The sequence below is a fragment of the Nycticebus coucang genome, chromosome 3, assembly GCF_027406575.1.
Source record: "Nycticebus coucang isolate mNycCou1 chromosome 3, mNycCou1.pri, whole genome shotgun sequence".
NCBI lineage: Eukaryota > Metazoa > Chordata > Mammalia > Primates > Lorisidae > Nycticebus > Nycticebus coucang.
The window spans coordinates 159,954,371-159,975,630 of record NC_069782.1 but is presented as its reverse complement, the minus strand read 5'-3'; the positions used below and the strand labels follow the sequence as shown (position 1 = coordinate 159,975,630).

The 21,260-nt window shown below is 48.7% G+C and overlaps 1 protein-coding gene and 1 non-coding gene across 4 annotated transcripts in view; one reads left to right on the top strand and one right to left on the bottom strand.

Annotated features, from left to right (window-relative positions):
- Positions 1-3,980: 3,980 nt before the first annotated feature.
- On the bottom strand, positions 3,981-4,113 carry LOC128582852 (small nucleolar RNA SNORA64/SNORA10 family). Its single transcript, XR_008379277.1, has one exon. It is a non-coding gene; the product is annotated as a small nucleolar RNA SNORA64/SNORA10 family (small nucleolar RNA).
- Positions 4,114-17,324: 13,211 nt separating this feature from the next.
- STK32C (serine/threonine kinase 32C) overlaps positions 17,325-21,260 on the top strand; it is a 76,730-nt gene continuing 72,794 nt past the window's right edge. For 2 of the 3 annotated variants that reach the window (XM_053584377.1, XM_053584376.1), the window contains exon 1: positions 17,919-18,242. In XM_053584377.1, coding sequence (XP_053440352.1) covers positions 18,129-18,242 — 114 coding nt within the window. In that variant the 5' untranslated portion in view covers positions 17,919-18,128. Of the gene's footprint in view, positions 18,243-21,260 lie in introns of all 3 variants that reach the window. The other variant, XM_053584375.1, reaches the window with a different exon arrangement.

Below are 21,260 nucleotides of genomic sequence, written 5' to 3'. Positions count from 1 at the left end.
CATTGCCCTCGGGACTCTCTAGGTCTGGACAGATAGGTGCAGTCAGGTGGGCCTGGGCTGTGTTGGGAATAGGGTTAACCAAGACCCTGAGTGGGCCAATCAGAAAATGAGAAGAAAGTAGGGCTGACTTTCAAAGGGGCAGTTGATATTTCCTAAAACTGTGCATAAAATCTAATAACTGTGTTTGCCATAGGGCCTGCAGTCACTGGGATGGTCGTTAATAAACTCTCTTTCTTGCTCAACTCCTACTTTTTTCTTTCAATTCTTTCAGCAACTGCCTGGAACCAGCACGTTTTCAATGGTGTTTCCGTGGGTGGATATGGTATTTGTCCATTCACCAGGTGAGGACACTGGACCATTCACAGTGGGAGTGTCATGAAGCCATGCAGCTGGGAATATTCCAGTACAGGCCTTTGACCTGGCCCACGCTCTACTTTTCTTGGGTAGATTTCTAGTAGTAAGTCTTAAGTTCATGCTTACATTTTTAAGAAATTAACTATTTTCCAAAGTGGCTGTACCATTTTACATTCTATAAGTTCAAGGTCTGCCACACCCAACCCTTGGTATTGCCTGCCTTGTTGTTTTGTTTTGTTGTATTTTAGAGACAGGATCTTGCTCTGTCACCCAGGCTGGAGCAGGGTGGTGTCAGCCTAGCTCACAGCAACCTCAAACTCCTGGGCTCAAGTCATCCTCCTGCCTCAGCCTTCTGAGTAGCTGTGACTGCTAATTTTTAATTTTTTTAAAAGAGATTTTGGGGGAGAGGGTGTCTTGCTCTTGTTCAGGCTGGTCTTGAACTCCTGGCCTCAGTCTCCCTGAGCATGAAAAATAGAGATTTCACTTTATTACACCACCCTAACGAGTTCATAATGTTATCTTGTAGCAGCCCATATAGCCTATGGCTAGGAGGAGTGAGTTATAAGAAATACCTGTATAGCTCAATAATGGAACACCTTGGTGGAAAGGTCATGGAGAGGGATTTAGCTCTCCTAATAAGCATGAGAGCTCGCGAGATGACAGCAGTGGTGAATTGGCAGTCTCTGCACCTGTGGTGTTGAGAGGTCAGCCTTATATTAGGCCGGAGGAGCAGGCGGTTGGGAGCATGCGCATTCTATCACAAACCTGCTTACTCTGACTGTCTCCTCTCCTGCCTGCAGAACGCCAGGACAGGGTCTCTCTGCTGAAGATTACCAAACTCTGCTAAAGACTAAGATCTATCTTTCTAAGAAGACTGCTTTACTCTCTCTCTCTCTTTCTCTTTCTCTCCAGCTAAAATAGATAGCCCTCATGCACCTAATAGACCTGAGCAAGGTAACTTAGCGGTCGTGTCCGGAACCTAGTTAAGCCGGGCCGAGACCTGGCCAGTCCTGCACCCTGACATTATCTCATTTTAGTTTTCATTTCCATTTGCCGAATTAATGATGCTGATCACTTTCTTAATGTTTCAGTCATTGTATGTCTTCCTTGGTAAAATGTTGCTGAAGTATTTCACCCACTTTCAGTTCTACTCTTGAGTTGTAAGAATCCTTTGCATGTTCTGGGGGCAGGTCCTAGACCAGAAATGCATGATTCGCGTTACTCTCCAAATCTGAACATCTTGTCATCTCGTTTTCCTAATTGTCTTTTGAAGCCCCAATATTTGTAATTTTTTTTTTTTTTTTTGTGACACAGAGTCTCACTATGTCACCCTGGGTAGACTGCCGTGGCATCATAGCTCACAGCAACCTCAAACTCTTGGGCTTAAGCAATTCTCTTGCCTCAGCCTCCCAAGTAGCTGGGACTACAGGTGCACAGCACAACACCTGGCTATTTTTTTGTTGTAGTTGTCATTGTTGTTTGGCAGGCCCGGGCTGGGTTCGAACGCCAGCCCCAGTATATGTGGCCGGTGCCCTGCCCTGCTGAGCAACAGGTGCCGAGCCCAATATTTTTAATTCTAATGAAGGCTAATTTATAAATTTTATTTAAGCCTCATTCTTTGGTGTCACGTTTAATAACTGCCTAACCAAAAGTCATGAAAATTTTCTCCTATGTTTTCTTCTAGAAGTTTTAAAGTGTCAACTCTCCCCGTTAGGACTCTGACTCAGTTCATGTTATTATTCATATTCACAAAAGGATCTAAGTTTACTGTTCTCATTCAGTGGTCTCAGCACTCTCACTTTTCCTTGTGGAGAAGATTTAAATTACAAATTTAATTTCTTTTACAAAGATAGGGTTATTATTTATATTTTCTGTTCTATCAATTTCAATAGATTATCTTTTTCAAGGAATTTCTCCATTTTATATGAGTTGTGAATTTGGTGGCATAAAAATTTCACAGTATTCCCTATTTTGTCATCGGAAGAGAATCCATACTCTGTAAAATAACGTAAAGGGGTTTAATCTGAGCCAAATTTGAGGACCATCACCTGGAGCCACAGGCAAAGAAGCCTTGAGCAGCAAGTGGGCTCCCGGTGGTGGGGTCACAGCTCGGTTCTCTACATTTTAGGGAGACAGGAATTACAGGTAGTCATAAATTGATTCGTGGGAAATATACATTGGTTTGGCCAAAAAAAGCAGGACATATAGAAGGTGAGGGGGGGTGTCTTACAGGTTATAAGTGGGTCTAAAGATTCTTTAGCTGACAGTTGACTGAAAGAGTTAGACTCTGTCTAATAGATCGGGAATCAGCAAAAGGGAATGTTTAAGATAAGGGCCTGTTAATCAGAGATAAACTACAGGACCTTTGCCCAGACCCAAGGGTTTGTTATATAGTATATTGAGGACTTGCAGGTGTGTTGGCAGAGCCCTAGGCCTGTTAGTGAGTCACAGAGGACGTCTCTAAGGAGGGAGGGGACATGATGAGGCCTGTCCAATCTCCTTTCTATCTGCTTTCTCGTAGGGGGTCTAGTCAGTTAGCTGCTGGTGGGGGGAACCTTAAGATTTTATTTTAGTTCATATTTTTTTTTACATAATTTTAGGCTTTGTGGTGATATCCCCTCCTTTATTTCTGATATTGATAATTTTCTCTCTCTTTTTCCTTGTTTGGTAATGCTAGGGTTTATAAATATTTTTTTAAAGAACCAATAACTTGCTTTGTTGATTTTTCTCTGTCATTTTTTGCATTCTAGATCATAAATTTCTGTTCTGATGTCCATTTTTCCTTATTTTCATTCACATTGAATTTTAATTACTTTTTTTAAACCTTTTTTTTTCTTAGCTCACTTTTACTCTCTTCTCCCTGGACTGTAACTTCCCTTCTCTGGGCACTGGCTGAGCAGTGGTATCTAGCACACACAAGTCACGTTTTACTATTACTTATTTTCTTTTTAATTGACAGATAAAAGATTGTATACATAAATGGTGTACAGCATGATGTTTTGGAACCTGTATACAATTGTGGCACTTTTTTTAGCTTAAGACAGAATGAAAGGGGTGGCCTCGCAAAAATAGCAGGAAAGAACCTAATCCTGCAATTTCCTAGTAACAGTTAATGATCAGTCCTACACTTTTCCTGCTGACAGGCTCCCCTCCCCTGGAGGTCTGTTTTGCATAATTTCTGAAAAGAGCTGGACATAAAAGAGGTGTAAATTTTTCTCTTTAAAACTGATTTTTGAGAATCTTCTTTTTCAGAAATCCTATCTCCAAGATAATCCAGAGAAAGAGGGGAGCCTGCTCTGGGCGTTGACATCCAGCCGAGCCTCAGTTTTTGTCATCCTCCAGCCCAGGAAAAGACAGAAAGGACGCAGCAGTCTCTGGACTGTAAAGTCGGGTCTGGATGACAGAACCGTCCCTGACCTCCCCCTGGAATGGGACTGCTAATCACCTGGCATTTCTCTGCTGCCTCCCTCTCCCCGCTCCCCCCTTTCCCTCTTTTTCCCCCACTGTCTTTCATCTTTCATTCCCTCCCTCTTTCTAAGAAGATAAAATACACTTTATCCTTTTATATCCTTTTTTCCCCCTTTTGGTTGGGAGTTCTATAGCAATATCAGTACCTACCGAGAAGACTCCGCTGGACCCTCAGGGAAAGAGAGGCCGCTGGAAGGCCAACCCCAGGTCCTGAGGAGACCTGACCTCCCTCTCCACATTAGGAAAGTCGTAGGAGTATAGCCGAGTGTGACCGTGCAGAGCTGGGAGGGTGACTTCTACACCCTGATCCTTGGAGAAATCTTTCTCCCCAAGTCTTGAGCACCTAGTTAGCTTTCCACCCTAACACGGAATGTGGAACTCTGATTTTAAACTTCTCTTATTCTTCTCATACAGGCATTTAAAATTACCAGCATCCCACACATTTTGTTATGTCGGTTTTATAATGATTCCATTCTAAATATTTCCTAATTTCCTTTGTGATTTATTGCTTGATTGATGGATTATGCAGAAGTTTGTTGCTTACTTTTCAAACGTAGGGATATCTTTTATTGTTGATTTTAATTTCATTTCATTGTGTTCAATTATATTGTGTTCAAACATATTATGTATGATTTCAATCCTTTCAAATTTACCAACATTTTTTGCTTGTGTTTGGATATGACTTACCTTGTGCACTTGACATCAGTGTGTGCTGTGCAGTTACTCCTAACGGCGGGCTATCGACACCAGTGAGGCCAAGCTGCTTGACGGTGTCGTCCAGGCTTCTGTGTCCCGAGTAAATTCACGTGTGTGCATTTGTCGTGTCAGTTCCTGAGAGGAGAGTGTTAAAATCTCCTACTGTGATTGTGGATTTTTCCTTTTTTCTCTCTGGCTGTCAAGTTTTGGTTTCTGTAGCTTGAAATATTCTTGTTAGGTGCACATGCGGGATTATTCTGTATTCCTGAAGAGTCGATCCTTTCATCAGTATGAAGTGCTACTCTCTGTTGTGCTTGTCATCTTGAAGTCTGCTCTGACGTAAGTACAGCTCTCTCCTTTCTGTGGTTAGTACCTGTGTGGGGTATCTTTTTCTTCCTCTTTTTACTTTTAGTCTCTTTTTTAAATATTGAGGCAATAAATCATCTTGATATTTTAAGATGTACCTTTTAAAAACAGCCTGTAGCATTTACGTCCAGTCCAGGGGTCTCCGTCCACTTACAGTTACTGTGACCACTGGCACAGTTGGGTTCAACTCTTCTACTCCGCTATTTATTTTCCATTGGTCCTATCTGTTATTTCCATCTTCTCCTGGTATTCTTGGGGATTAAATGGCATGTTCTTGTATAACATTTTGAATCCTCTATTGGCTTTTTAGCAAGGCCGCTTTTTAAAGTGATTGCCCCTGGGCCATACCATGCATCCTGAGCTCACCAGGGCCCACCCTGCATCAATCCCGCAACACCCCCAGCATGAGGACAGAAGTGTTCAGGGGTACAATTCCTTTGCCATTTACTCTTTAGTCAGCCACAGAAGCTGTAATCTTTGCCCTTTTAAATTTGTGCTGTTGTCATTTATTTCACTGCTACATATGCTATAAACTCCGTCTACAGTGTTATTATTTTTGCTCTGAACATTGAATTTTGTTTTAAAGACATAAAATTTATCTGCATTCCTTTGTGCAGATGCAGAAAGGGAAGAGAGGCAGGGAAGGGAGGCCAGGAACTGCCCCACTGGCCACTGACTGGATCGAGGGCCAGTCCGGAGACCCCACCCATTGCTCAGCAGGGGCACCAGTGGGCCACCTCCCGAGTCTCCAGATGAGCAGGAAAGAGAGCTCTGCCTTGGAGCGCTTGTGGCAGGAGGAAGGAGAGGGGTCCGTCCTTCAGGCAACCGTGTCCCATTGGCCAGAGTTCACCCCGTGGAGCTGAACAGCCCCTGCGCAGGTCAGCAGCCTCTCAGACAGGCAGGCCCAGGGTCTCCCGTGGAGCTCAGGAGGCCTGCTGCCCGTTCCCACCACCTACCAGCCTCATCTTTCTCCACCCTGGGCCTCAGTCTCTCTAGTTTAGCCAGTCTGGCCCGTCTCTTACTCAGCTCTGCAGAAGCATCATGTTGGCGCCTCGATTCGTGGATTGTGACCATGCTCTGTGGGTGAGGCTGTTCCCTGCTCCATCTGTCTGGAAAGCTCCACTGTCCCTGACGCAGGGGACTCCCCAATACTGAGGCAGAACTGGTGTCCACTCCTCTCCCATTGCCCACAGTTCATCCCGCCCCCCCACATCCATGTTGCTGCCTGCTGTCCGTGGAGTGCCCATCCCCATCACTGAGCGGTGCCTGTTGTCCACCTGCTGATTCAGTGCATCACCAATGCCCAGCATAGTGCCTGCATGCAGTAGGTGCTTAATAAATGCCTGTCGTGTGACCTTTGTGGTGGTGTCTTTTTAGTTTGTAGGGGTATCTCTCCTATTGCCTGGGCAGTAAACAGTCAAGGTAAGATTTCTCAGGCTGTAGGCCACCTGATGGTCAGCCCTGTGTCCACCTACAGAGCTGGGCTGGCTCTAGCAAATGGGGGTGAAGCTTCCAAATGCCAGCAGGGACCTTCCAAGCTCCGTGTGTGGAGCTTCCAAATGCTTGCCCTGTGGGACACACACTTGCAGCAGCAGCCCCAGCTCACAGGCCAGAGCACAGCCAAGTTGAGGACACTCCACAATTGGGCTCCCCAGCATGTGTTCTGAGCCCCTCCTGGGCTGGTGTCCACCCCCTTTCTCTTGGGATGGGCATGGCACTGCCGCCCTCTCCAGAGGACATAGCACTCCAGCCTGAGTGTATCCTTGGGGCTTGTGGATGCTGTGGCTATGGGCTCCAGCTTGGTGTGACTGGCACCAGTGGCGTCTACATACTCTGGCTCCTTCCAACTCCACAGAGGGTCAGGACCCTGTCTTTTTGCCACGGGCACATCCAGTGTGAATCAGATGACATAGGCAATGGGGCAGGTGCAGGATGGCTTCATAAAGGCAGAGCCAGAGCCTGGAGGGCTGCTGGGAGGGTGGGGAGCATATGATGGGGGCAGGGGGAACGCATGCGAGGACCTCCCATACCTCTCTGTCCGTAACCTTTAACCTCCAGATGAGACGAAGGTGCTGGTCACTACACATTTACCCTGAGTCGGGTGTGGGGTCCCACTGGGCCATGTACTTTAACTCTCATCTGACCTCTAAAGCCCTGACCCAGAAGAGGATACCACAGTGATACATTGAATCTCCGTTCCAACCACCCCATTCCGTGGCATCTGGCAAACAGCTGCACAGCCCTGTGGGGGAAGTTGGGGAGGGTCAGGGACACACTTGGCTACACTCAGTTTCCCCCGGGGGGTCTGGGGAGGGTCAGAAACACACTGTGGCTGCCTGGAAAGAGTCCTCTGAGGACTGCATTGCCCCCTCTGAGGACCACATTGCCCCTTCCTTTGAGAGGTCTGGAGCTGTGAACTGGCTTAGAGCTGGGAATGGGCAGGTGGCTGTGGATTTTTCAGTGCCCCAAGGCAGGTGCCTCCAGGAAACCAGGAATTTCTCAGCTTCATTGTCAAGTTGTTTCCTAGGGACACTATAGTTAATGAGGTGTTGCCACAATCCCCTGTGGTCAGACATCTGGTCTCTTCTCTGTCTGGGCTTATGGTAGTGACCTCATCACTGTCCACTGGTGTTGCCTCCAGTGGTTCTCATTGGGACCTTTTGAGTTCACAGTGGATGGACTCCTGTCTCATTGGGACCTTTGAGTTCACAGTGGATGGACTCCTGTCCTCAGGAGAACAGGTTCCTTCTGTGGTGGGAGTCTCGTGCCTCCCGTGTTCAGCCTCACCTGTGTTGCTCAAATACCTGGGTGGTAAACAGTCAAGAGACCGGAATCACAGGGTCCCCCTTCCCCACGCGTGCCCTCGTTCCCACACGGGCCTAGTGGTTAGCTGTGCGTATCTGTCAATCTTTCCAGGAGCGAGTGATCAAAACCAGTTCAGGTGTTGCTGGCAAGTATCTTGATAAGGCTAACTTCTATAGTCAGTGGACCTTAAGGAAAGGAGATAATCCCCAGTCACCTTGGAGAGCCACACCCAAGCTGCCCAGCCTGGAGGGGGCCTGAGCAGAGGCTCGGCTGGAGGAGCCAGTTACTCGGAACTGGAGGAAAGTGGCAGGAAACATGATAGAATCAGCCCGGCTGGCAAATTCAGTGATGAACTTGGATATTTAGCTGAGCGGATTCCCAAGCAAGGTGTTAGTGTACAGGCTGGTGTCTACTTGCTGTTTACAGTCAAATGTGAGACATAAATTAAGGGAGGATCTGTTAAGGAAAATGAATTAGCACTTAATTGTTTGAGAGGTTCTTGGCCTACCCAGGTTGCAAAAGATGTGAAAATTGGGAAATTTGCTGTTGGAAAAGCACATCCTAAACAGAGGGCTGAGGGTGTGTGTGGCTGGACATTTTCTAAAGAGACTGGGTGGATGCCCCCCGAGTCTGCTCAGCAGCAGTGGGGAGTAGAAAGAGTGCTGTCCAGGATGGTCTGCAGGGCCCTCTTGTCTCATTGGGTCCTTTGATACACACAGGAGAGTGCTGTACCCCCCAGAAACTCTGCTGGTTCAGACTGAAAGGACAGAGGACTGTCAGACATCCACAGTTCTGTAAGCAGGAAATGGCTGATGGAACTACTCAGCTGAAAACATATGCTGTCCCTCAGGAAAAAGGGGCATCAACTCTGAGGGGGCCCAAAGGCCAGTGGGGCTTCCGTGGGCCCAGAGTGTGGAGCATCGAGGTGGAGGAGACTCATGAGGCCTTGAAACCTCCTGGAATTTGCCGTGGTAGACTTGAAGTTACTTGAGACTGGTGACTCCTATATCCCTGCTAATTCTTCCCTTTGGCAAAGGGGGCATACACCTATGCCCATCCCATACTGTAGTCTGGAAGCAGTAACTTGTTTTTTAGTTCCAGATACTCAGGTGAAGAGGAATTTTGCCTCCAGATGGACTGTACCCAGAGTCTCACCCACAGATGATTTAGGTGAGGCTTAACACTTGTGAGTTGAAAATATTTAGGTGAGATTTTGGACTTGGAGTTTATGCTGTAACGGTTGATACTCTGGGGATCTGGGTTTGTGATGAATGTATTTTGTTTATGGGATGAACATGGATTTGGGGGACTCAGAGGGTGAATAGCAGGGGTTAAATGGTGGCTCTTCCCCACCAAGAGATATGTCCATGTTGGATCTGTGAATGTGACCTCATGTGGAAAGTGGATCTTTGCAGATATAATTGCATTAAGGGTCTCAAGGTGAGGTCATCCTGGATTAGGTGGACCTTGAATCCAACAAGTGTCATTTATAAAGGAAGAAAAGAGCAGAATGGCAGATGACAAGGTGGTGGGTGGAGGCAGGGACCAGAGGGATGTGTCCAAGGTCCAAGCCATTCCCAGGTCAGCTGGGAGCACCAGGGGCATGGGACGGGTCCTCTCAGGGCCGCCAGAAGGACACAGCCCTGCAGCTCCTGATTTCAGACCTCTGGCTTCCAAAACTGTGGAGTGTGTGTTCAGTCGTGGCACCCATGGGCATCTGCCGCACCCCCGGCATCAAGCCGTGGCGGGATGGCTCTGTCCGCGTTGTAAAAACTGTGGTAAGGCGGTGAGTGCTCCCCGGAGCGTTGCCCCCAGTCCCCCTGGCTTGCGACAGCAGCGCATAAGTTGCCTAGCATGCCTTTTAGTGAACGTAGGAAGTCATGAGGTGCGGCATAAAAGCCTAAGAAACCTTTACCCTGAAACCTGTCTGTTCAGTTGAATGACTGATTATTGCCTGATTGTTTTGAGAAACTAAGAATAAACACAGTGACTTACTGATCCACAATTAAACACAGCAAGTATGGCTGTGCCGGACTCAGTGGCTCCAAGAGAGCCTGTACAACAGCACGTCCCCACCATAAATGTCAGTGAATTGAAATAGTACATCGAGAGAATGCAGGCACGGCAAACAGGATGTTCCAACATGACACCTCCTGCAGTAAAACTTTACTTAGAAAAACATCTAACTTCACTAATTAGTAAAACTTTACTTAGAAAAATGTCTTACTTCACTAATTTTCATATGTAACACAAATCAATAGAGTAGTTTAATGTTTAATAAACAATTAACTATGAATCAAAATATAGTTACTAATTAGAGTAAAAATATATAGTAGTAGTCAAGTATTATACATAAAAGAATATGTTCAGCTGTTTTTAAAAGAGATCATAAGAAACTGAGAACAATTACAGAACTAAAAGAAGTTACAAGCCTTGACATTCCTAGATAAGGAGAAGCAACCAGGTGTTACTAATGAAACCACTTCCTTAGAACAAAAACCTTAAAAATATACAGTGCATCAAAAGAATGTAAATACCACAAACAAGATGTTTCCAACCTGATATCCACCCACCCTTTCCCCCTATCTCTAACCTTGTCTTTCCTAACCTCACTTTCAATATAATTTAGTTTTCATACAATATCCTTTTATTTCTCATGTTTCCTTCACACTCTAATCACTTATATGATTCACAATACACCTCTAATCATAACAACTATATATAATCATGAAAATAAAACTATGAAAGAAAGTAGTGTTGTATGTTAAAAAACACATTCAACTTTAGATAAAGGAAGCTGAAAAGTAACTGCTGCTTATCAGCTACCTCACAGCTGCCATTTGTTCCCCCTTGCGGGCAAAACACTGTGTGAGATAGATGGTTGAATGCCTACGTTTGTAAGACAAGATAAGAACTTGTGACCACCTGCAAGTCATAGAAATGTCTTTTGTGATTTGTAATGCTTTGTCAAAAATGTATAAAAGACACTCTTAAAATTCAGTAAAGTTGCAGCTACTTTCCTCATCACTCGTGGTGTGTAGTAGTCTGTCAAATCACCCTGCGTCGACCTTCCAATCAACCTGTAACGTTCGCCCTGAAAAGCCCTCGGACTGAGACTCATTCGACCGGGTGCCGCGACAGCTGGCGCCCTCGAACAGGGACCTGAAGGACAGGTGATCTTTCTTTTTCTTTCTTTCTCTCTTTTCAGATTGAAGGCGACTCTCACCAGGGAGCTCGAGTCCCGCCGGTAAAGGCTGACCGGTTAAGTGTGAGTAATCAACAGGTACCATGAGGCACGCATTGATCAAAGAGGAACGTATATTCAGTGTCATGTTACAGCATTTGTTAGTTAAAAATGGGTTCAATGTGTCCCTCAAACGGTTGGAGGAGCTTATACATTTTCTTATTAAGCAAGGTGCGGAGGAGCCGTACCAAGACTTTATTTCAAGGCTGGAAGAAGCCATTAACAGAATGCTCCCCCCATCTGAGGGCACATCACTGTTGCTCAAACAGTTAGAAGCATGCATGGATGCCTCACCAGCTATAGCCCAGGGTATGGCTTATGCTGCAGCAATGCAAGGGCAGAAATTTAGCTCATATGTGAAAAACTCCTTCAATAAAGGAGGCAAGGGGCCAACAGCTCCTACCAACACTTGCTACAATTGTGGCAAGCCAGGACGCATGCAGAAGGACTGTAAACAGTCCCATGCCAATAAGCCGAGGGGGGACCCACCCGGCTTATGCCCTCGCTGTAAGAAGGGCAGACACTGGAAAAATAAATGTAAATCAAAATTTCATAAGGATGGAACCCCCTTGAATGACAAGGGTGACACTGATCCTGAGGATCAGGACGTACGGAGATCAAAAAACTAGTAAAAGGGGCATTCTCCCAGCCCAGGCCCCAAGGGAGAGCAGGCTGTAGCTTGTAAAACACAGCCCTCATCTACTTTGAATCCTCAAGCCCCTGAATTTACTATTCATGACCTTTCACGGGGCACTCCTGGGAGTGCAGGTTTAAATTTAGCAAGTGAAAGGAATGTCTTATTATCCAAATGGGACGGTGTTACTTTAATCCCCACTGCAGTAAAAGGACAACTCTTACCGGGGACAGTTGAAATTATAATTGGTAAAAGTTCAAATTATACTAAAAACTTTGAAGTTATTCCAGGAGTAGTTAACTCAGATTCAGAAAAGACAACGCAGAAGAAGACGCCAGCGGCTGCTGCAAGATCTCACCCGCCGCTTAGAGAAAATGAAAGTACACTCGCCGATAGCAAACAAAACCACCGGCACCCGGCACATTTCCACTGACTCCAAGACGGCTGAAAACACCCAGCGGGGAAGGAAGCTGAGGGCCCCCCTGCCCTTCGTGGGGCGGGCCTGCCTCCCAAGTGTTACAGCCCCCAAACAGCAGCACTGACGAAATCCCAAGGGTGAGGTTTAGAACCTTTATTATTGACTCTTTGCCACTAGTAATTTATATAAATAAGAAAAATATTTTTACAAACTGAATCTTTGTCAACGGATAAAATTCTTGTCTTTTAAACCTTCTAATTATCAGTTTAGCTGAGTAAATAAGTAACTTCATGGTAAACTGGAATCCTGTTTGATGGAAAGTGAGTTTTTGAGAGTAAGAGAAATTAAACAGAAAGGAGAATGACATTGTGTAAAGAAAGAATCTTGTGTGATAAATTTTGTCCTGAAACAGAATAGTTATGTAAGAAAGTAAAAGGCAGAACAAAAGTTCAAGAAAGTTTAGAATGTTTGTAGATGGTCTGTGCAAGTTAAATGAAGCTCATAAAAGAGAATTTGTGAAAGAATTTACATGTGATCCAGTTAACTATGTATTTCCTTTAAAATCTTTTAACTTGTAAAAATAACCAATTGTATTGCTTCTTCTGGTATATTTCATGTAAATAATAGATTGCTGAATGTTATGTTAATTGTAAAAAAACCTTCATATGTAATGTTACCTGTTAATTTACAGAATAATCCTTGGTATGATAACTCTGCCTTACAAGTTTTACATACCGTTAATCAATTAATTCGACCTAAGAGGTTTATAGCTGCTTTAATTCTCGGTATTTTAGCTTTAATTTCTATAGTTACAACATTTGCGGTAGCCACTACTGCTTTGGTTCAAGAAGTTCACACAGCTCACTTTGTTAATTCTCTCAGCAGCAATATCACTCTAGCTTTAATGACTCAAGCCAGTATAGATAATAAACTTGAAGCAAAACTTAACATCTTAGAAAAAGTAGTCTTAGCCCTAGGACAAGATATAAAGTTTATACAACATAAACTTCAAACTAGATGTCACTCTGCTTTTCCAGCTATCTGTGTTACGCCTTTACCTTACAATCTTTCTACTCCTTGGGACAAAACAAAGGCACATTTGCAAGGTGTGTAGAAGGATAATAATATTACACATGACTTACATACCCTCCAAAAGGATATCACTGCCATCAGTGAAGCTCATCTACCTAGTACATCTCTCGATGCTCTGGCTCAATCACTCTCTGACAATCTTAAGTCTTTAAATCCTTTATCCTGGATTCAGTACATTGTGTTTATTGTTATTATTGGATGCCTGATATTCTGTGTTGTTTTACTGTTACCTTGTCTCCTTCGTTGTGTCTTTTCCTCCTTAAAGGCTGTTCGCCAAGACCTCTTTGAACTACGTTTCATTAACAAAAAAGGGGGAAATGCCGCACCCCCGGCATCAAGCCGTGGCGGGATGGCTCTGTCCGCGTTGTAAAAACTGTGGTAAGGCGGTGAGTGCTCCCCGGAGCGTTGCCCCCAGTCCCCCTGGCTTGCGACAGCAGCGCATAAGTTGCCTAGCATGCCTTTTAGTGAACGTAGGAAGTCATGAGGTGCGGCATAAAAGCCTAAGAAACCTTTACCCTGAAACCTGTCTGTTCAGTTGAATGACTGATTATTGCCTGATTGTTTTGAGAAACTAAGAATAAACACAGTGACTTACTGATCCACAATTAAACACAGCAAGTATGGCTGTGCCGGACTCAGTGGCTCCAAGAGAGCCTGTACAACAGCACGTCCCCACCATAAATGTCAGTGAATTGAAATAGTACATCGAGAGAATGCAGGCACGGCAAACAGGATGTTCCAACATGACACCTCCTGCAGTAAAACTTTACTTAGAAAAACATCTAACTTCACTAATTAGTAAAACTTTACTTAGAAAAATGTCTTACTTCACTAATTTTCATATGTAACACAAATCAATAGAGTAGTTTAATGTTTAATAAACAATTAACTATGAATCAAAATATAGTTACTAATTAGAGTAAAAATATATAGTAGTAGTCAAGTATTATACATAAAAGAATATGTTCAGCTGTTTTTAAAAGAGATCATAAGAAACTGAGAACAATTACAGAACTAAAAGAAGTTACAAGCCTTGACATTCCTAGATAAGGAGAAGCAACCAGGTGTTACTAATGAAACCACTTCCTTAGAACAAAAACCTTAAAAATATACAGTACATCAAAAGAATGTAAATACCATAAACAAGATGCTTCCAACCTGATATCCACCCACCCTTTCCCCCTATCTCTAACCTTGTCTTTCCTAACCTCACTTTCAATATAATTTAGTTTTCATACAATATCCTTTTATTTCTCATGTTTCCTTCACACTCTAATCACTTATATGATTCACAATACACCTCTAATCATAACAACTATATATAATCATGAAAATAAAACTATGAAAGAAAGTAGTGTTGTATGTTAAAAAACACATTCAACTTTAGATAAAGGAAGCTGAAAAGTAACTGCTGCTTATCAGCTACCTCACAGCTGCCATTTGTTCCCCCTTGCGGGCAAAACACTGTGTGAGATAGATGGTTGAATGCCTACGTTTGTAAGACAAGATAAGAACTTGTGACCACCTGCAAGTCATAAAAATGTCTTTTGTGATTTGTAATGCTTTGTCAAAAATGTATAAAAGACACTCTTAAAATTCAGTAAAGTTGCAGCTACTTTCCTCATCACTCGTGGTGTGTAGTAGTCTGTCAAATCACCCTGCGTCGACCTTCCAATCAACCTGAGCCGTTCGCCCTGAAAGCCCTCGGACTGAGACTCATTCGACTGGCGGTCCGCGACAGGCATCTGTCACAGCTGCCCCAGGATGGCTGCACAGGAGTCTTGGGGTTGAGCCTGGAATGTGAGCTGCAGCCTGACTCGTCCCAGGGGGTGCATGTATGCTGTCCTCTCCCCGCCTCTGCTCCTGAGTCATCAGAAGCCAGGTGGCCCTGTGACCTTTAGAATCAATGTTACCATGGCAACCAGGCCTGGAGCGCTTGGTCTCAGAAGCCCTTGCCTTCCTCCTACACTCTGCCCAGTCCCAGCAGGGGTGACTGATGCACCACAGGCAGGCATGGTCGCTTTCCCATTTCTCACTGGGAGGGAGGCATCCAGGATTCTCGCCATGGGTGAGCGCCCAGGATCAGGCTCCTGTGAGCTCCTTCCCTTCTGGGCTCAGTTCTGGATCCACTTCTCAGAAGGAGGCAGTGCACTCTCCCTGGGGGCCCTGAAGGATTCAATAAAAGGACTTACAGAGTGTGGGCAGGGTGTGCAGGGCACCGGTGTTAATTTCAGAATGATAACAGAAGACAAAAGACACGGGAAACAGAGGCCATGCTGCACCAGCTCCTGGCAGTCTGACCCTGTCAAAGGCATGTCCCTTGAAGTCATGGCTTTATGAAGAATGACAGACTGATGCCACTTGTGCTGGGGCTTCAAAGACAGAGCCCTGCACAAAACTAGCCCCTCGCTGTTCTGCACACCCCTTGAGCTGGACGCTCACTGTTCTGCAGCACCACGGGCCCCTTTCTGTCCTCCCACACTGGCTTCCTTCTAGAGCCAGTGTCCTAACAGTTCCTAGGGCTGTTTGTGGTCAGGCCTCAGCCGCATGGACACCTGCTCAGAGACCCTCCTGGGGCACCCCAGCAGAAGTGGTCCCGTGATCATGCATGCACCACCCATGGGGCCCCTTTTGTGTGCTCCTGGGTATGGGCACATTTATCTGCTCACAGTCACTGCTGGTCTCTGCCACTAGATCAGGACAGCTGAAGGCCCTGCCCTCTCACAGTCGATGTTCCTGATCAGTGTGGCACACAGGAGTCCTGAAAATCTTGGTTGCCCCTGTCCCCTTCACGGCTGCCCACTTTTCAGCCCCAGCCTCCCGCAGCCTCCCTAGAACTGGAAGCCACCTCGGGTGGGACGCTGGCCCTGTTGGATTCTGGGGTGCTGCGGCTCCTAAGCCTGTCTCCTGCCCATGCTGTGTACCCCTTACTTTCATCCTGGCTCCCACCATCAGATCCTGTGCCTCCCTGTACCCTGCACTGTGGCTGGGACAGTCCCAGAGCTAAGCCCTGAGCCTACAGGCTATTGCAGGGTTCATCTCTCTGTCACTGGTCCCTCTTTCCAACCAGAGCCCACAAGGAGCCCCAAACCCTACAATCTGGTGTTCTTTCGGGAGCTGTTCAGACTCTCTGTGAGAGAGCCTTCCTGTTTCCAGACTGGGGACAGGTGCCCAGCCTGGGGTTTGGGGCTTTCATCAGGGGCAGGGATGGTGGGGCTCCCAGATCCACATGCAGCCATCCCCAGGAATCCCTCCAGCCTCCTTCACTCTGTCCTCTGTGGGCCTGGGTGTCCTGAGTCAGGGCTCCTCTGCCCCTCTGCCCAGGGGGTAGGGGTGCTCTGGGCCTCTGTGTTCACTTTCCAGCTCTCCCCATGGTCTGATTCCCCGGGAAGCCCTCAGCCCTCATGGTCACTTTTTTTTTTTTTTTTTAATTAAATCATAGCTGTGTACTGTCTTCACAGTCACTTTTTCAGCACTTTCTGAAGCCCATTAACACATTTTCCCTACAAAGGTAAGCAAAGCGCCCTGCTCTTGCTGTCTTTCTCTTTGTGGGGAGGGTTATTCCTTTTCTGCCACTTTCGGGAGTCTGAGAAGGGGACAAGATAAAATGTGGCCAGAGACTGCTTGTGTGTGGGGTTCTGAGGTGTGGTCTGGGGAGCAGGGCCTCGCAATTACTCCAGGGGGTCTAGCTCGGGGGCGGTGTTGGACTGGGGGGACACTCCTCCTTCAGCTGCCACAGAGTGAATACGGAGCCCTGCGGAGAAGGCAAGAGCCCAGGTGTCCAGGAGGCAGGCCTCACCTGTGCACCCCAGGTTAATTATTTGCCCCAAGTGCCCCAGGCAAACATGTCAGCCCGGCAGGGAGACGTTGGGAAGATGGTCAGTCAGGACAGCCTAGGTTACACACTGTCTCCTGGAGCACGGCATGGGCCAGGCGCTTTATTTGCGGGCCCTCATCCTGCCCAGCCGAGGGGCGGAGGCGCCCGAGGTCAAACCGCGTCCCAGGCCTCCCGGATTCCCCTCAAAGGCCTGGCAGAGTTCACCCGCCAGTACCAAGGCCACTATCGCTTCCAGGCAAGGGGACCCGGCGCAACTCCAGAGCGCAGCGCACGTGCTCAGCGCTGCAGCCACCCAGGGCGTGCGCGCACACACTCGCGCACGAGCTCGCAGCCCGGGTCCGGTCCGTCCGCCCCGCCCCCACCCTCCGCGGGCGCCGCCCTTAGGCGCAGCCCGCGGTCGCGGGACCGGACCCCGCGGCAGGCCAGGTTCGGAAGGCTGCGCACCCTGACCCCGCGGCTGGCCAGGCCGGCGCAGCCCTCTCCCGCCGCCCCCATCCCAGGCCTCCAGCCCGGCCTCACGAAGCGCAGAGCCACAGGCTGACGTTTAAGGTTTCCCCAGATCGGAAGTCTGCGCGCTGGTATTTTTACGAAGGCGGCAGGGGTGGACCGGCTCAAAGGGACCCCGATACTGCGGCTGAGGCGGCGAGAAGGTTCCTGCTGCCAGGCCGGGCAGAGCTGTACTGGTCCCTGGATCCCGGCAGTTCGAGGCCTTCAGGATACCCCAGGGGACCCTCGACTGTCCTCCCTCGCTCTGTCCCCGCTGCCTGGTGGGTGCCGCCGTCCCATCACCCATGCGGACTGTCGCGGACACCCGCGCCGCGCCCCACGCCAGTCCCGCCCCGTCCCCGCCCCCGGCTCTCGGCTCCACCCCTGACCCCTTCGCTGCGGGCTCCTCCCCGGCCCCGCCCCCGCGCTCGTAGTCGGCAGGGTGGGTTCGGCCGCCCGGGGGAGCAGGAACCGAGGCTGGGGCGCACGGCGGACGCTGTCAGCCTTGCCGTCCCGCTCCGGGCCCCGAAGGCCGGCCATGCCCTCGGCTGCGGCCGCGCGGCGCACCCAAGCCCGGCGATGAGGAGCGGCGCGGAGCGCAGAGGCAGCAGCGCCGCGGCGCCCCCGGGTTCGCCGCCCCCCGGCCGCGCTCGTCCCGCCGGCCCGGACGCGCCCCCGGTCCTGCCTCCGGCCGCCGCCGGCCAGCCCCGGGCCCGGGACGCGAGCGATGCCCGTGCGCAGCCGCGCCCACTGTTTCAGTGGGGCAAGTGGAAGAAGAGGATGGGCTCGTCCATGTCGGCCGCCACGGCGCGCAGGCCGGTGTTTGACAACAAAGAGGACGGTGAGTGCGGCCGCTCGGCGGGGACCGCGCGGGCTCTCGCAGGGGCGCACGCAGCTTTGGCGTGTCCTCCCGTCAGGACACCGCGGCCACCGGGTGGAACGGCGTCCCCGGGTGTCCTGGTATCTGAGGAAACTTGCGGAGGGAGGCTGCGGTCCCACGCGCGTCCGGGGCACCCGCCCACGTCCTGCGTCCCGGCCGCGGCCAGTGCGGAGCAGGCTCGGCCCTGGGAGCGGGGGTCAGGGTCCTTGGCCGGGGCTCCAAGCTTAGGCGCGGCTCCGCCCACCGTAGCCCAGGCTGTTTCATTACGCTTCTAAGGACGACGGGCGGGCTCAGTTGTTACTTTGCAGATCCCCAGACGCTCACCTGTAGTGTGCTGAGTTTGTGAACTGGGATGCCTGCCCCACAGGTGGCGCGGGGGACCTCGGCCCCTGCCAGCCCTCGGGTCCCGGGGGCGTGCCGGATCACCCGGCACATGCCCGATCTTTGCGCTCCGATGCGTGGTGCGGACAGGGCCTTGCCTTTGTGCCAAGGCCCGCCTCTCAGGAACGTGTTCGTGTGAAGTCCTGCAGGTGAAGGCACCAGCCTGGAGGGCGGTGTCTCTTGAGTGATCGTGCCCAGGTGGGAGCGGGTGGAAGACCAGGCGACAGGTGACAGGCGGTCCCGGCAGCCGGGACCTTTGACCTAGCACCCCAGGGAAGGATGCAAGGGCTGCCTGCCCTTGGGCACTGGAATAACTTCTCTTGTAAACATGTAGCCCTTTTCTACACATAGTATGTGGATAATTGTTAAATGGTACAATGATGACACATTTGATGTTTTTTTGACATTTTCTTAAAATTGTTGAAATATGCATTTTTTATTTGGAGGCAGCCTGCAGAGGTAGGATGGCTCCTGCATAATTTTAGAGCACAGCTCAGCTCTAGGGCCCCAGCTATTTACTTCTGATAAATAATTTAGGCATTATAGGAAATTGCAGTGACACCAGCCTAAGCCGTGCACCAGCGTCCCTCACAGAGCTGGGTCTGGGCTCCACTGGCTGTGGTCAGCAGAGGAAGGGCCTTCAGGACCAGCTACCCAGCCCCTGTCACCGGGGCAGCAGAACTCACTGTGGTAACTGTTTCATGTGTGTGTTTCAAGCTGGGAGTGAACCAGCTGATCAGGAAGCAGAGTTGTCCTGGCTGCAGGATGAGAAGGGGTCTGAGAAACATCTCTGATGTTGCACTAGCTGGTGGCAACCAAGAGTGGGACGCTCTTTGTAGTCCTGGCATCATACCCTTGGCATCACACCCTCGGCGGCAGCAAATGTGGAAATAGAGACATTGGTGCAGGACAGGGGCTCAGCTCTTTAAGTTTTTATTCCTCCTTGCTCACCGTGTGTTATTTCTCAGAATTGAAGAATCAAGGCAAAAAGAGCATAGAGTCTGTGGTTCTGCAGTCTGATTCGAGAATTATTTTGTGTGTGCCCCTCTCACCTGCTTGTGGTAGAGTGGCGGAGGTGTCAGCCGTTCTGTGCTGAGTGAGGAGGTGACTGGCTTGGCTTACAGGTGCCTGTTCTTCGTGACATGTGACCATGGCTTGCTCCTCACTGGGCATGGTGGCCATGTCCCCAAACTGAACACTGTGCTGGGACTTCCTAGGTTTTGTTTAGTGAAACTGGGAGTCCAGGACAGGCCCTGGGCCTGACCGCTGTGGATGTCCTCTGGGTAGGTGGCCACTGCATTCCACTCTTTTCATGTCATCGATAGGGCACAAACAACTCACGGCCACAGCGGCGGTTGCAGAGGGAGCATTGCACAGCACCTCAGAAAGTGTGTGGACGCGTCTAGGTGGGAATGGTGCAGTTTGCAAAGGACAAGGGAGACGGAGGAGGAGACTCTGAGGAAGGGACTGCAGCCTGCACCCCCTTCCCGAGGCTGGTGGAGTTGCTGCCCCTCTCGGCTCCACTGAGCGCAGGCCTGGGAGATGGTGGTGTTGTGCTGGGACCCACGTTCACTGGAACTGCGTGGTTGCTATGGCAATGGGAGACCTTCTGATGAATTTTTTAAATTAAAACACCTAATTAATATATCAAATTTGGTATGCAGAGGAGAGAGGAAAAGAAAATAAGAGGGCAATTTAACAAAGTGCCAGGTAAATTTCAACTAAAAAGCATAGTTTTGACACGTAAGTCTCAAATGTCCCTGTTCCTTTAAATCTCTGGAATCCAGAGCCATTCTCCATACTGGCAGGTGTCTGGTGCAGGTACAGAATTCTCTGCAACTTTTCCCCCCACCAAACCCAAAGGCTGGGCTCCTATTCTTGCCCTCAGCCCCGTATGTCCCCTGTGTTCTATCCCTGCTTTGTTTCAGTGCCCCTGTGATGCTGAGTAAGGCTGAGAGGAGGTTTCTAGCACCTTCCCACCAGCGCCTCTGTAACTGGGTGGTTCACCAGCCCATCCCCAGGGTTCATGGCTCATCTCAACCAGAGGTGGCCTTGGCCAACTCCTAGTGAGTAACTGATCGATGAGAAGGTTTGACTTCACCTGAAAAAAACTGTGATGAAGGCAGGCCTGAGGACTGTGGAAGGCCTGCCCTGTGCATGCCGGTGGCTGCCAGATTCATATACATCATTAAGCATTTTATACTTTATGCCAAGGTAGGTGTCACTTCAGCCCTGAGAGATGTCTGCAGTGAACATTTCAGTAGACGTATCTCCAGCCTTTTTCTAGGAATGCAGTCAGACATATAGCCATGTAGAAATAGGCTTTCATTTTACAAATGTGAGATCATGTAACTTGCTTTTTTATTTAGTAATGTCACCAACGTCTTCTAGATCTAAAGCATCATTTGTTGGCTAAATTTACATCAGCAGTTCTCAACCCAGGCAATGTATTAGATTCAGTGGGCACTCTTAAAAATCAAGGTTGAATTTGCAGAGGGAGCAGGGGGTGGGTCTCCACATCAGTCTGTCCTCAAGTCCCTCTTGTGGTGTTTTATGCCTGAGAAGCATCACTTGCAGCATTCCTTTGTGTAGAAAGAA